General features: G+C 43.2%; 1 protein-coding gene across 2 annotated transcripts in view; it reads right to left on the bottom strand.

The window, feature by feature from the left end:
- Nucleotides 1-15,715, bottom strand: part of LOC110976709 (xanthine dehydrogenase/oxidase-like) — a 35,554-nt gene that overhangs the window by 10,863 nt on the left and 8,976 nt on the right. For both annotated transcript variants that reach the window (XM_087139331.1, XM_087139325.1), the window contains 9 exons: nucleotides 10,181-10,365; nucleotides 9,163-9,328; nucleotides 8,669-8,761; nucleotides 5,717-5,834; nucleotides 5,487-5,538; nucleotides 5,014-5,143; nucleotides 4,237-4,356; nucleotides 3,596-3,814; nucleotides 2,681-2,814 (listed from right to left, as the gene is read on the bottom strand). In XM_087139331.1, coding sequence (XP_086995457.1) covers nucleotides 2,681-2,814; nucleotides 3,596-3,814; nucleotides 4,237-4,356; nucleotides 5,014-5,143; nucleotides 5,487-5,538; nucleotides 5,717-5,834; nucleotides 8,669-8,761; nucleotides 9,163-9,328; nucleotides 10,181-10,365 — 1,217 coding nt within the window. The remainder of the gene's footprint in view (nucleotides 1-2,680; nucleotides 2,815-3,595; nucleotides 3,815-4,236; nucleotides 4,357-5,013; nucleotides 5,144-5,486; nucleotides 5,539-5,716; nucleotides 5,835-8,668; nucleotides 8,762-9,162; nucleotides 9,329-10,180; nucleotides 10,366-15,715) is intronic.

Below are 15,715 nucleotides of genomic sequence, written 5' to 3'. Positions count from 1 at the left end.
CTTCTGTTCACAAGTACAGGGCTATCAGTTATGTTATTTGGTTCCAGGGAAAAAGGAGAACTTTTACAAAGCGATCCACGACATGTTGGCGGAGTAAACTATAGATGAGCCCCACTTCCCCAAGGGGATGGTTCAACTATAAAGAGCTACAAGAACACCAAATTTGACAGCGTTACAAAAAAATAATTATGTTATAACCATGTACATCAAATTGTAGTTTCACTACCACAAGACACTTGGAAACGATATTCATATTCAGTTATCCTAATGTACACAAAAGGTTTATCAAGTGACCCTTTACTTAAATTTTTACAGCGCATTTGGGATACAACGCTCAAACATTTAGTTCCAGCAACTCTTAAAAAACCCCGATGTTCGCGGTGGGATTTCTGTAAAGCGCAGCGGAGCATCGACACGAATGGACTAATGCTGTGTAAGCTTAGCAACAGTTCATTGGAAAAATCAGACTTAACGTAGCCACTAACTTGAAAATGCAAGTAGTGAGATATCGAAATAATTACACGAGAGCAGAAAAAAGTCAACATGTATTAGCACACATAGAGGAAATCTAGTTCTGTGGATTAACTCACAGAGATATAGGGAAAGAAAAATATTTACAATAGTTTAGGTCGTTTCAAGGGGATCAGGTGGTTGAAGTACTTCACGTACTTTATCATGTCATCACGGGGGTCACTAGCTCCCAACACCTTCTTGTCGTTCGCGCCATTTTTCTAGACAGGAATAAGTACACTCTGCAAACATCACCACGTGTACTTCCATCTAATTGTGCACGTTATGCACGTTAGTTGCGTTCCACACTCACAGTAAAATCGGAGTTAACCATTTCGGCTCATTACATTAAAAGGACTGTTGCGACACAAACATTACAGAACAAAGTGGTAATTTTATTTTAATTAACAATATCGGTGTGTTGTTCTGTGGCTGAAACGCAAAGCTGGCTCCTGAGGGGTCGATGGGGGCCTATCCCCAGCGGTGTATCTAGCGTTTGGTGTCGGAGGGGTGCAGATTCAAAAGCGAATGCGGATTTTGGCTCTTTAAACATGATGTTGGGGGAGAACAAATATCAAAAGCCTTACCCGTGGTCCCAACATCTTGGCTTTTGTTTCATGGTGTTATTTTCCCAGGGTTCTGGTGCTAATATTTGATAAATAAATACACTGATTATGCCCCCTTTCTTTCCTATGAAGTATTCTTTGTAAAATAATAATAATAATAATAATCTGTCAGGAGCAAGTTCCCCCCCCGCGGGATACGCCACCGCCTGCCCCCTCCAAAACAAATAAAGCTAAAAGATTAAAACAAACTTACAAACAAATCCAAACACTAAAGGTGTGTAAGTGACAATTTGTAGCAAATTACAATTTGCAACTCACAACAAAGGATCTTCAATGTCTTTTCACGTTGGGGGCTTGTTTCAGACATGGACATTTTTTCAAAAAGTGAAATTTTCCCAATTGGTCGCTAAACCACAAGAATTCTCATGATCAAACCAGTTTCCAGAACTCTTTCCCTCGGGACCAAACAGATGGAGTAACCCAGCCTCTTCACAATGTGACGGACCGACTTGAATCAAGTCTTATCTTGGAATATGTTATGAGTTTGGTAGGCATCCGAATAGTCATAATAGTTCCCACCCCATCGTGCTTGTAACCAGTATTTAAAGAGCTCGATGGGATATGAAATGGTCAGTTGTTTGTAACTAGTCATATTGCTTGAGTTATACATGTATGAGGCTGGATTAGCTCAATGGTTATATTTCTACAAAACTTTGACGCATTATTCTTGCGCAACGTACTTTGCCCTGGCGTACGTGCGATTCTCCCTCTCTCTGATCGAATTGTGTTGGCACATAACGTGAGTTGTCGTTCTTCATCAAGCTTTCAAATTTTGTTCACTTTAATTTTGCATTTGGGTCGTGTTGACATTGCAGCCTTGTTTTCATCAACCTTGTGACTACGCTAGCTTTTCGTCGTTGGTTGATGAGATCCAAAATAGGACATTTGGCTTCCTTTCAGTTTCGCACATTGTAGAGAAAGTTTTGTGCATGTGTCGTGTGACCGACGACTGTTGCACGTCAGCGACCTGACGACTGTTGTGTGTATTTTGTGCAATAGATTTACTCAGAGGAGAGAGGCGGGTCCGCACAATGCCCTTGGGAATTTATTAAAAGTTAGCGTATAATGCCCTTGGGAAGTTATTAAAAGTTACCATATAATGCCCTTGGGAATTTATTAAAAATTAACGTATAATGCCCTTGGGAATTTAGTAAATTTTAATTTACAATCACCTAGAAACCTAACTTTATATTCTCAACTCTTGAGGAGTCTCATCTTCATAAACAAATACACTTCTGGTTATTGTCATACTCATACTTTAGATCTTCCTCTATGTTTATATTATAGTGTAGCCTATGCTGTCTCATAATTGTTGGATTGAATAATTAAATCTAATCTGAAATGCAATCACGGAACATCATGTTGTACTGAATACATATATTATTCTTTGATTAATCTGTGGTCACTTAGCAGTTTCCTGTCCTCAATTTAAAAGTTGGGCGGACCCACTACGTCAAGGTGGCAACACCCCCACGTAACCATGACAACAAGAAACTTGATTTAAACTGATTACTGAAGCGTGCTAACCACTCTGTCAGACTTACTTATTCGCAGCCACTGCGCAGGCAGCAGCCTGCACACAGCATCTACTTTCCTTACCACCAAATCCACCACCAAGCCTCTTCACTCTGGTTACGACTTTGTTATTGGGAACTCCTAAGGCTTTGGCTACCATCATCTGAGGATCAAAAAAAAAAAAAAAGATTTGTAGGCCTATGTGGTTTAAATTGAACCAGACTTTGGGCAAGCAACTTATATCCCAGGTGGGACAACCTTGAGTCGCAGTATAAACAATGTGTGGAATATTGATATTTGGATTTGATCAGATTATATATTTGTATCTATATTTTTTAATCAAATATTTAGAGATGAAAATCAATCACAGGAAAAGGGGGTAAATTTAATTCTTTGATTACACCATTGCATTCGAAACGTGTTACAAGGAGTTATGAGTAAATGACTCAAAGCGATTTTGTGTACTTCTGTGGTGTGATCTCACTGGGAGTAACAGATTAAGTCATCAATTAGGGCTGAACGTCAGTTGGAGTTGCGGTCTCCTCCATTAACTAGGGGAGAAGCCTCTGTTCTGCAACTCAACATGCAAGCATAAATCGTTTGTTTCTGCTTTTGTGGGAATTTGGAATATTTGGATAGAACTGAAGGTCAAATATGCAAATATTCCAGTATTTGAATTGACTCAGCCTTAAACAGCAAAACAGTAATCAAACTGTAAAACACTATGCTCCAACAAACCTCTTGGCAATGCACCTGAATCATTATGACGCCTCGCTCTCGTTTACATATGTGTTTTCATTGGTGGCTCGGCTCGATCGACAGTGTCCCACTTCACTGCTATAAAAAATGCACTTGTAAGCAAAGCATGACGTCACCATATGTCTCTTTGAATAGAATCTTTTCAAGATGTCTGTTGTGTATTATGAAGGCCCTGACACACCTACCTGTGTTGTCGTGAGCGCCTGTGTTGATGATATCACTTCCACTTCTCCTCCTTCTCCAGGGATGACCAGTGTGGTAAAAGTCTCCAAGTAGAAGTGTTCCTGAGCACCCAACCTCATCTCTCCCTCAAACATGTGATCAGAGCTCTCAAAGCCCTCCTGGACATTACCCTTCTTAAAGCTTAGGTTGAAGGGTAGATAAGAGCCGTGCTGGATGGCTTCCTGTTGGTAGTGGGAAAGTTAAAAAATAATGAGCAGTTTGCCCTTGTGGCACCGTATCACAGAATGCAGAATATAATAGAAAAAAACCTAAGACAAAAAGAGGTACGATCGTAGCCTGCTTGTTACAGACATGCTTCCATTCCAGGTTTTAAAACCTAAAATTGTCTCTTTCTAAAGGGAAATCTCTAGCACCTTCTCAAAGATTTATTTTAATAAAATCTTATATGAAATCTTATATCGTCAATCTTTATTTATAAAAAACAAGCCAAGCTTTTTACAGGGATTTTTTTCAATTAAAAAATATACATAAAAAGAATAAAAATTGGTCCATCTTAATTTGTTGCTTTTTTGCTTCCCATAAAACGAAAATGGCATAACACAACGCAAACCTGTGTCTACAGGTAAGGGTTCTAAGAACTAACCTCTATGGTAAGAATGGTCAGTAGTTCCTGGTATTCGACTTTGACAAGCTGAGCAGCCTTCTTTGCAATGGTCTGGTTGTCAGCCACGACAAAACCTATCAACTGACCCACATGCAGCACCTGCAACAGATAAATTACAAAGCTCTTCAATAGGATTAAAACAATTACGATAAAATTAATGCAGACATTTTAACAACACATGCATTTTATAACTATAAATGCCGCTTGGGACCGTAGTATGCCAACCTGACACCTCTCAATTAATTCGCATATCTGGTCAAAATGTTGCACAAGATGGACAATGAACAAGGAATGCTATTCCTACAGTCCAGTTGGATGGCTTGGGACTTGATTGTAGACTGGGTGAACTCATCAGAACATACCCTCATTCTACATAATGTCCCCTCAAAAATCAATAATAAAGAGTTGAAATTTACTTTTGAGTCTGTACAATAGGGTTGAAATATTGGAAAAATTAAAAGTTTAACACGCAGTGTAACTGCAACCAATTCTTCCCATCATTTGAGTTTGTCCTTACATACAGTGAGATGAAAATTAAGGTTTGTGTTACTACTATGTAAATCTCTTTTGTAAGCGAGTGAGGCACTGAAGAGAACCAGTGGACTCGATATTTTGGACATTATGCGCTCTCCAAATACCAGAAGCTAATTTACTCCTCTTTTCGTCTCTAAAGCCAGACCACACCATAGACTTGTGTGTTACTCCTGATTACAGCCATTTTTCATTAGGACACGGCAACCATGTCTAAATGCTGACCTCTCCATCAGCAAACAGTGGGTCATCTTGTTCCAGCCTTACGCCAACAATATTACTTCCTGGCACATCGTTAATATCCACAAAGGCATGGACGCCTTTTACTGCTAGGGCTGCTGACGCATCAACAGATCTGCCAAAAACCAACAGATTGCCGCAAAATATCTTATTAATGTCGTGCTTCACAGCTTTCATTGAGGACGTTTATTATCAAATGTCTCCTTAGTAGGCACTCCATTTTTACACACAGCAAGTTCACGAAGCAGCAAACTGAAAACATACTGTTGAGATTGTGATGAATCAGTGGGCGCAAAGCCTTGTTTGCAGTTTCTGTATGTAACTTTGCTTGAGAAAATACAGATAACCGGTCAAAAAAAATTTAAGAAAAGGTTTTCAGACACTTTCATTTTTTATTCATGCCAAAAAGCCAATAATATTGTGTTTGAAAACTTACACTTGCGGTTCTTAGTACTTACAGTAGCTTTGCATGAGCTACCTTGCTGCACACCAAACCCAAGTAAAGCTCATCTGTTCATATAAAGGGAAAAATTATCCAGTTAACCTCTGACCATCAGTGTGAAATCTGTAAGGTCTGACAATAGCCATTTGTTGATTAAAATAGGAATTTAATTAAGAAAGCAGATTTTACAGAGGATCTTGTTACCAAAATATTAATGACAGGTGGAGAGGCCACATTGCACATCACCTTTTGCAGGTGTGATGTCATCGGCATACAAAGCCTCTCCTGTGACTTGCTTGAGGGCAGCCATATGGGTTAAAGGTCGCCCTACGGCATCAGAATCTGGTTGACCGGAGGGAACCTCCTGATATGCAAGCAGGTCAAAGATCACAAATTACAGGGAAAAGATGAAAGACAAAGAGTAAGCGACATCGTAGTCCTATTAGTATGGTAAATTGCCAGGAATTCAAACTGCACTCAGTCGGAAACATAAGACAATGATTTCATAGCGTCGCTTAACCGTGCGAAATGTTTTGCTTGAACAGAAATTGAACTGAAACATAAACATATTTCTCAAGCGTTTGCTAAGCTAAGCAGGAAAAATATTTAAAAACCGTCTGTTCCAGCAAAATCTGGCTTCATGAAAAGTTTTTAAATGGCAGACAAAGCAAAGAGACCGCGGCGGCGAATGCAAGAAATCTACACCAATTACAGCAGAAATGGATCATGCTTGCAACAAGCTGCATTGATAAAAGGTTTTTATTAAAGGGGCTCTTAAAGGGGGGAAGCTGAGGAACAAATGCAAGCTGGTGACTTGGGAACGAGTGAGGGGGTAAGTCAATACATGGCGCAAAATTCGTTCGAGATGGCCTTGACGCAGCCTACCACTTATAGTCACTATACGCAGCGCCCCTGGTGCAGCGTCCACGCTATACCTCGAACAGTCACCGCACAGAACGGTAGACAGCGTCCTCCATGATCCTGCAACTCTGCGACCCAGCAGCGAAACTCACTAACTGATTGTGCGCGCTCTAAGCACGCCGCAAGCGCCTAGACCTAGTGCTATACGCAACGCTGATTGGTCAACACAATGCTTAATAATTCATGACTTAGACTGGCATTCATGCCTACCCCTGTTTCGTCACAATAATTAAAGTTTGAACTCTGATTGGCGCAGGCCTATGCTTGTATTTGGCCAGAAGAGGCTATTGATTTTTGGTGCGACTTGTTACTTTCTGCACCACTGGGACCATTGCTATAGACGTTTCCCACACTTCCCAGTTTGCTTTTGAATTGCCTTGGTGTCTTTTGGTTTGGACCGGGAGAGCGAGCAATATGGATACGTTTGGGGTTACTTAACCGAAGCCAAATTCACGCCGGAATATAGCTGGCGTGAGTACTACAAAGTAAACAATTTCAATTTCTTTGTTAATACTGTGGTGGGGATCCACGGGCCTACCCTGAGTTGATGGGATCAAACCAAGCACTATTAGTGGCAGAGTCGATCTTCCCAACCTAAGGCTTTTCCCCAGACGAGAGACCACACAGAGCGACCTCAAGGCAAAGGGTGCGGGACCGTTTTGGAGGAAATATACCGCCGATTGTGACCGAGTGTTAATTAGTCTCTGTTAAATTACACAATGAACCTGTAAAGAAAGTAATCCTTGACAGAAGAACTGTCGGTACAGGACGTTCAATTTATTCAACAATAATCAACACAAATCAACAAATGAAATGTACAGCGAAGTGATTGGGAGATTGGTTTGGTTGCCTGTGTATTTACTTAATTGGATTGAGCACTAATTTAGCGTAGGGCCGCAGCAGCAATACGCCAATGCATCAACTATGCACCATGCGCATCAGCCATTCAATGTGTATCAACCACACACAGCGCATCGACAAAGTCACACTGCGTCAGCAATGCACTACTGCATAAGCAACGCACCTCTGTGTAAACAATGCACACCGCTGTGTAAACCATGCACACTACATGCACTGCATCAACAATGCACACCGCGTCAGCAACGTACAACTTGGTACGAGCTTCACCTAACGTGCCGCGGCATGCGAGCCAGTGTCAGCAACGTACAGCTCTCACAGCTTTGTACTTGCAACGCGTCAGCTACACACACTAGTCAGCCACGTACAGTCTATACAATCACGTACTTGCAACGTATCAGCACCACGCAACGCTTCGCACAGCGCTGACAATGCCTTAGCTCCGTACCAACTCACCAACTTCACTCTGCGAAGTCCAACACGCAACCAACTATAATGCAATCGCAGCGCTCGCTGCGGTAGCACGACACACAGCGCGCTACGCTATGCCTAGCCAGCACACGTTACCAAGTCACTAGCCAATCAGGTACGTGCACTGCAACTCATTAATAAAATTAGACTAGCTCTAGTCCTATACACTTTCCGTCACAATACTTTGAAATCATTTCTTTATCCTCTTCGAGTAAAGCGTTCATTTATTATCAAGGGTGGGAAAAGAAAACCCTTTAGAAACTTCAAACAAAATAGATCAGTAATTCGGTTTAAGCTCAGTGCATACATCTGTATTATGATTCCTCTCATAAATCTTGTCTAGAAATCTTGTATAGATAATGCCTTGTTCTACTTATCAAAGGAATGTATATGTGTTTTCAGATTGCACATGTATAATTCCATGTAACCTAGGCCTATTGTTTCCTCTCCTTCGTACCTTTAAATTTTCTCTTGAGCTCCCGTTTGTTTCAGTTTGCCGACCCAACACTTCGAAATATGCCCTCATTCTATTTACCCAAAAAATTTGAACCAGTCAGTATCAGTTTGGGTAACATTTTGATATTTTTTGTGAAACGTGCCTGAAGCATTTCTTTGGGGGATATTTATCCTCAATCATTTCAGAGACAAAAGAAATGCCAAAAGTCTTGCTGATTGAACGAATAAGTTCTTATTTTGATTTCTAATTGGATATTCTTCTGTTTCTGTGTTTTCAGATTTTGTGTGTGTTCATGTTTACTTATGCTGGCAAATAAATTCCAGAATACAGTGGCATACTATTAGAAGCTTTTGGACTTGAGCCATCTGTTTTGAAGTTGCCCTCCCTCTTTGCACCAGTGATGACTGCAACATCTCCAAATATTGGTTGCACATCTAGACAAGTATGCCAATTGTGCGCAACTACCCAAAGTATTACGGTAATACTATTACCTGATACATCTGCACACCCCTAGCTGAGTTCTTACGGTACTGCTGATTGGCTGTTTTGTAGGAATCAGGGATGAAGGTACCACTCAGTCCAGGCTTGATATGGAGAAATCAATCCATAAAACAAATTATGTCATCACAAAAATTTCATACGTATCCCCCTCAAAAAATTGAAACAGCAAGTGATGAACATGCATGAAAGCCACTTACACTTTCACAGACCCACAAGGCCAAAAGAATGATTCTTCATTGCTTTCTTCGTAGCATTCATAACGAGCATATTCGGATAAAACTTGCTGAGTTTGCTTGCTGGTTACAAGACAACCCATGAGATTTGTACAAGCTTATCAACCAAAACTTTGTCACACAATACCCTCAATTTACAGCTTTAAGCTTATTCCAGAACAGTACACGACCTATATCAGGTCGTTGCAAAATGTGGCCCACAAGAGAGATAGAAGGGGAACCCCATCCCCAAACCCCAATATGACACTGACCAATTTCAGCTTCAACTGTTCCAAGACGGCCAGGTAGAACTTAAAGAAGAAGCTGAGGGCGAGAGACTGACGGTAGGGTTCCATGCCACCTGGTGCCCCAGGAGGCAAAGGGAGATCCTCAGCCAGTAAAGGGCACATCGCCTCCACCAGTCCATTACTCCAGGTCCTGATCAAGAAAATATCAAAGGGTCTAGATTGCAAAGGCCTCAGGTTGTACAGGGAATGAAGAGATCCAGAATAAAGCATGCAAACAAGAGGTTACGAGCAGATGAAAACCTCATAGACAAACCTGGTGACTGTGGTAATGCTATCACTGGCCATCTGCTCTGAACAAAACGTTGAAACGTTGCTGAATTCGTCTATCGTGGAACTGTTTGACACACTATGGTTACAGTGCACAAGCAAAACAGGCATAGACTAACTGAATATTTATATTACTTTTTCACTCGTATTTGAAAATGTTTTGCTTTTCAGGGAGACAGACCCTTTGGAAAGCTTTAAAAGGTATTGTTTTTTCGGTAATTTTGATATTTTGGAAACTATACAGCAAAAATGAAACAAAAGAGCAACCGTGTAAAGACAACTATTACTAATTTGAATGGTTGTATATTGTCTAATGGAGATAATTTTAATTTTGTGTTATGAAGTATTTCTGGTAATGACACCAATGGTTCCTCAAAAGTACTCTAGGCACGAGCCTGAAGAAACCCATCGTAAGGAAACATTGTGAAGCAGTTACAGTTTTAGAGTTGGGAGGAAAACCCTTGAGGAATATTCTGGGTAAAACCCACAGAGCCAGGAAGGGGCTAAAAACCCAATTCATATGTGGATCGAGCTGGGAATCAAACCCAGACGGCAGAAGTGGAAGACGAGGGAAGAATCACTACGCCAACCTGACTCCCCTCTCGTGAAGCAACAGGGCAACTTTATTGTTTTGAAGCTTTTGTGGGGCCTAACTTCTGTGATTAATGTGGACAAGGCTTTCAATTTTATATTTTGTTGAAAACATGAAAATTACCTGCCACTGATGCCAGTCATAGCCTTGGAAGCCAGTACTGATGTAGGAGCCATGCCACCAAATGCCAGTGTACAATCCTGTACTACATTGGTACCTGGCTTCATGAGGACCCTCATACCAGCGTTAACTATGGCTATATCATCCTCACGACGTGAAGCCTGCTTGTAGCCGTAGAAATATTCATCCTGTGTAGGAGACGTAACAGGCATTAACACTATCAATAATAGGAAGCTATTTATCCTTCAAAAATGAAATCTTTGTGTCCGATACACTTTAACATAATTTCACAGTGAAGGGTCAAAACTATTCTGGATTCAAGCACATGGCAATTTTTTTCCATCTTATGCACTTCCCTGTGAGAGGTGGGACTAGCCTTTGGTCACAAATCACGTGATCTGATTGCTTTTTCAAATGCTGCACATGACCCAACCGAGCACCCAGGCAGTCACTGAAGCCAGCCTGAAGCATCCCCTGTCCAATATCTTAGCATTTGTTTGCATACACAATCACCACTGCACATGGTTGTAAAGAAATACCCTCTCCCCTATTGTACTAGTGAATCAGGCCAGTGAATTTAGACCAACGAGATACTGTTTGGGATCAGCAGCGTGTCTGGAACTGTATTGCTGATGCCACAACAGGTACTTTATTGCCCTCTGTCTGACCTTGTTATTATTAGGCCGGCCGGGCCTGGCAGCGCTAAGCTGAGACCACCTTTTCACCTGTTGAGACATGTGAGAGCGGTTGGGCGGGAAAAAAATGAGAATGAAACACACATCCTGTGGTGCCTTTTGCCATCCGTTACGGTTGGCTTGCGTTGCCTTCAGAGAGAAGCGTGAAAATGTCATTTATGGGTCCAAAAAAGGTGCAAAGTGCCCCTCCTCACCTCAATACGAGCCACCCCCCCCCAAAAAGGACCCCCCAAATGCAACTACAGCCTGCCTGAGAGGGTTTCCATCGGATTCATTCAGAAAAAATTGGGAGAATGTAATTTACGAGTCCCCTTTTACTGCAAAATATGTGTGACCAAAGCATGTCCTGGGCGCCACATTGGTGGTTGTCGAAGAAATGTCTCATACCGAAGTGAAAATTATGCGTTGAGCAGGATAACATCCAATTCTCCTACACCACCATTTGATTAAGTATGACCTGTTCAACCCAAATGATTACTCAAGAGTGTTGTGTCCGAAAAAATTCCATTAACATCTATATTTCAAGTTCTATGCGAGCACCAAACAAAATTGGGTGATACTTCAATTAATTCTCAAACCAGTGACATCACAAAAATGCAGAGTGTTATTAAGTCAACTTTTGCAAGTCCAAGTCATGTCACAAGTAAGTATGCAAATCTGAGCCAAGTACCCAGTCATTTGGTCCAGTCACAAGTCATTTGATCACAGGTCAAGTCAAGTCTAGTCCCAAGTCAGTTTAGTCGAAGCATAAGCAAGTCACAAGTCTTTTTGTCCGAGCACAAGTCAAGTTGCGCTATGTGTGATTTCAAGCCAAAGCCTAGTCTTGGTTCCGAGACCTTCCATACTGTGACGTGACAGAGGGCGCTAGTCACTAGGCGCGGTGCAGAGATATAGATGGCGCTCTGCCCAGTAACAGAGGCAGATGTTAGGCGCGCATAGCTGTGTGTTAAGCAAGCGCAGCGCATAGGCTCCGCCTTGTGCATTGTGCGATAGGGCAGCGGAAGTCACTGCTTAGTCACGTGAGCGCGGGCGTGATCAGAGCAGCGCGAAAGCTATAAAAGGCGCGCGTAGGCTAGGACTACTCGTCCTGATAAAGGGCTGATCCTGAGGTAAGGGTCGAGAATCCTGTGCAAGGGTTAAAGTCACCTAGCCTAGTGTGACTGTGCCTAGGTCCGAGTGGTGCGTGTGCTGTTGAGGGGCTCGGTAGGTTGAGGGGCTGATTGGTGGTGCGGTATAGTTCCTGATAGGAGCTTGCGGTCGATGCAAGGGTGGATTGCTATCTCGTGACGTGAGTTGCGTGTAGCGCAGCCCTGACAATAAGCCCCGTAGACTTGCTAAAGTCCCTGATTCGGCACTGGATGCCCACAATTAATTGTGGTGTTCGCTGCTCTGGGCGAAGTCCAGTCACGTATAATCACGCAGTTTCCCCGTCAATAGCGCCCTCTACTGGTGTATTGGTTGAGTGTGTTGATGAATAAACCAGCCGCTTGTTAATTGTTCTATATAAGTCAGGAGTCCAGGCGAAGTTTATATCAAGTCAGGTCTGTCCAGGTTACGTCATTAAGTCTCGACCAATCAGATTAGCCATCATCTCGACGAAGACCAACTTTCTTGGGGGACAGTATACTTCGGTCCCAACAGACTCGTCCCTAGCCGCTCAGGGACTCTCCGGCGTGCCGTCCGACGCACCGCGCCTCGAGGAGGAGGGCGCCCTCGCCTTCGTCGGAGGGGTGCGGCGCCACAATACTTATTCCGCGATCAGCGACACTAACCACGCAGGAAGGGTTTGGATATTTCTGTTTGACCGGGGCGGCAACAGACTATGGTAATTATGGTACAACGATGTTCGTCCTTCAGAGGCGAAGATGACCACTGACCTCAGGAATGTCATCCCTCGGAGGTTGGATGAGTACGGAGGTGGCCGATTAGGCCGATTGCACGGAACTGCTTACTACAGTGGGGGCAGGGAATGTTTGGAATCGAACCAGGATGGAGGGTGGAACTGATGCGCTCCTTCCTTATCTGACGTCAGTGTTCCTTGACTCTGATGCGGTTATCCTTAAACTCATCAACACCAGCTTTCACAAGGGATCGAAAAGCAGGACGGTCCTCAGCAGATACTGCCAAGGTGGCTTGGGAAATGTTGCATGCTTTGAGAAAGGCCTTTACAGTGTCTTTGAAGTGCAGCTTTGGTCTGCCAAGTGCGCGCTTGCCAGAAATCAGTTCCCGTAGAGTAGTCACTTGGGCAGGCGACTGTCATCCGTGCGGTGTAAATGGCTGGCCCACGGGAGCTGAGACCGCTTCAAGATGGCGCGAACGCTCTCCCTCTCAGCACGCTGGAGCACTTCAGTGTCAGGAACTTTATCCTGCCATTTGACTCGTATCAGAGTTCTGAGGCATCTCATGTGGAAGGCATTGATCTTCTTAGGATGCCGGCTGTAGACGGTCCACGTTTCACAGGCATAGAGCAGTGTTAGTAAGATGACTGCTCTGTAGACTTTGAACTTGGTGTCCTGGCTCAGCCCTCTCCGCTCCCAAACCTTGTCTTTAAGTCTGCCAAAGGCAGCACTGGCTCTCGCGAATCGGTAGGACACCTCTTCGTCGATGTTAACTGAGCAGGACAAGGTGCTTCCAAGGTAGACAAACTTGTCTACTGCAGGCAATTTCTTGCCGTTAACGGTGATATAAGGCTCAGTGTAAGGGGCTGAGGGGGCTGGCTGATGCAGGACTTCTGTTTCCTTAGTAGAGATGGTAAAAACCAAATTCCTCGCAAGCTTTGAAGAACAGATCAATGCTGCCTTGCATCTCTGATTGCGAACTGGCATTCAGTGCACAATCGTCCGCAAACAGGAAATCACGGGCAGTGTCAGTGTGCACTTTAGTCTTAGCTTGAAGTCTTCCGGGGTTGAACAGCTTCCCGTCGGTGCTGTATCGAAAATCGACACCAATGTCGCTGCTGTGGAAGGCGTCAGTCAGCACGGCAGTGAACATTATGCTGAACAGGGTGGGCAGCACGCAGCCCTGCTTCACCCCATTGGTGACTGGTAACGGCTGGGAATGCACTCCGTCTTTCTGAACTCTTGTGCTCATGCCATCGTGAAACTGCTGGACCATTGACATGAATTTGGCGGGGCAGCCGAACCTGGCCTTGATCTTCCACCCTCACGGCAGACGGTGTCGAAGGCTTTTGTCAGGTCCACGAAGGTAGTATAGAGATCAACGACACTTTTCCTGTAGTTGGCGAGCTGTGAAAATCATGTCCACGGTTCCACGACCCGCACGAAATCTACACTGAATCTCATACGGAGCAGAACAGGCTGGTGAGGCTCTCCAAGAGTTTTGATCCACCAGAGGCATATATATCGGCTGGATCATTGAGGTGAGCTCTATGGAGTCGGTGTTTCTCCTCCAGTAGAGCCTGGATGTGAGTGTTATTGTAGTCAAACCAGTCCTGATGTTTCCGGGTCGTGGGCCCCAGCACGTCTGAGACAACAGCATAGACAGCATCACGGAGACGAGCCCACTCTACTTCCACGTCATTGTCTTGGTCTATATCGACAGGCGGTAGTTTGCGCTCAAGTTCCTCTATCAGTTCTTGCTTGACAGTGTCACTCTTGAGCTTGAACACATTCAGTCGCTTGGGAACTTTGGTGTTTTGAGGCCTCCTGGATGGTGTGATTCGGAGGTTCAACTTCGATACCAGCAGACGATGGTCCGTCCAGCATTCCGCTATGGTAATTATGGTACGATATGCATTATTCATATCACTGGAGTGATATCGGCGGAAGTTATGCAAATAACCTTCAACCTGTCAATATGCTTCACATTCACGAACGACGTTTTCAAACTGAAATATCAGCCAATTTTTAAGATCCTCTGCGCACTTACAACCCTTCTATAGTCTGTGGCAATAGCTAAGAGATGATGATGAGCGATGCGATGAGCGCAGAAAATCGAACTACTTGAGCCTAGCCAGTTCATTTTTGTCGTGTCTGGCATTGTCGCTGGCACACGGTAAACGGTCACGATGAATGATGTCTCCGCTCGCTTTAGTACTGTCAGTTTGGCCCATTTCTCCCCCAAACTAGAAATTTACAGGCTGAAGGCTCGACAAATATCTGAATATGGGTAGTTGTTATGGAAAGAGTTCCATACGGACAACACTTGATGCCCCTATGCACAAACCAGTGAGACTTGTCTGAAAAAGGTGTTTTCTAAGTAAAATGTTTGGGAGCTAGATTTCTTAGCTAAAGTTCACTTTTAGGACATGGTATCACTTTCTGTTACATCATTTTAAGGAAAAATTACTGTGTTTCAGTATATGGAACCGTTTTTCTAAAAAATATAATTTATTAGCGTATCTTGAAGGCATGTTACAACCACCTAAACGTTGCATTTAACGCCGGAGGTTTTCGGCCTTCGAGATTGAGATGCCATTTTTGTTTTCAGTTCTAGGTTGTGTGATGTCATGAACTGGTATAAATGATTCAATATAAGTCTCAAACAAAACTGTTGATTGGCTCCCCAGAAAGTGGGGAAAAACAATGAAATTCGTGATTACTGCCGAACAAATGTGCAAGACTATAGACAACAGTAAGTCAGGGTAGACAAGACGTAGCGAGGCGGACAAAGTCTTACGATGATTATTAAGGATGCAAGGCGTAAGCTGATAGGCCTAGTTTAAAATTGTAACGGATTCAATTGAATATTTTTCTGACTTATGTTGGTAACAAGACATAATGTGCAAGTCCAAGTCAAGTCACAAGTCAGTTCATGCTAGTCCATGTCAAGTCACAAGTCAAAAACTGATAGTTTCAAGTCAAGTCATGAGTCACAAAAACAG

Source organism: Acanthaster planci, linkage group LG01, assembly GCF_054643075.1.
Source record: "Acanthaster planci isolate LZ-2023a linkage group LG01, COTS_SCS, whole genome shotgun sequence".
Classification (NCBI taxonomy): Eukaryota; Metazoa; Echinodermata; class Asteroidea; order Valvatida; family Acanthasteridae; genus Acanthaster; species Acanthaster planci.
This window is presented reverse-complemented; position numbering and strand designations above follow the sequence as displayed.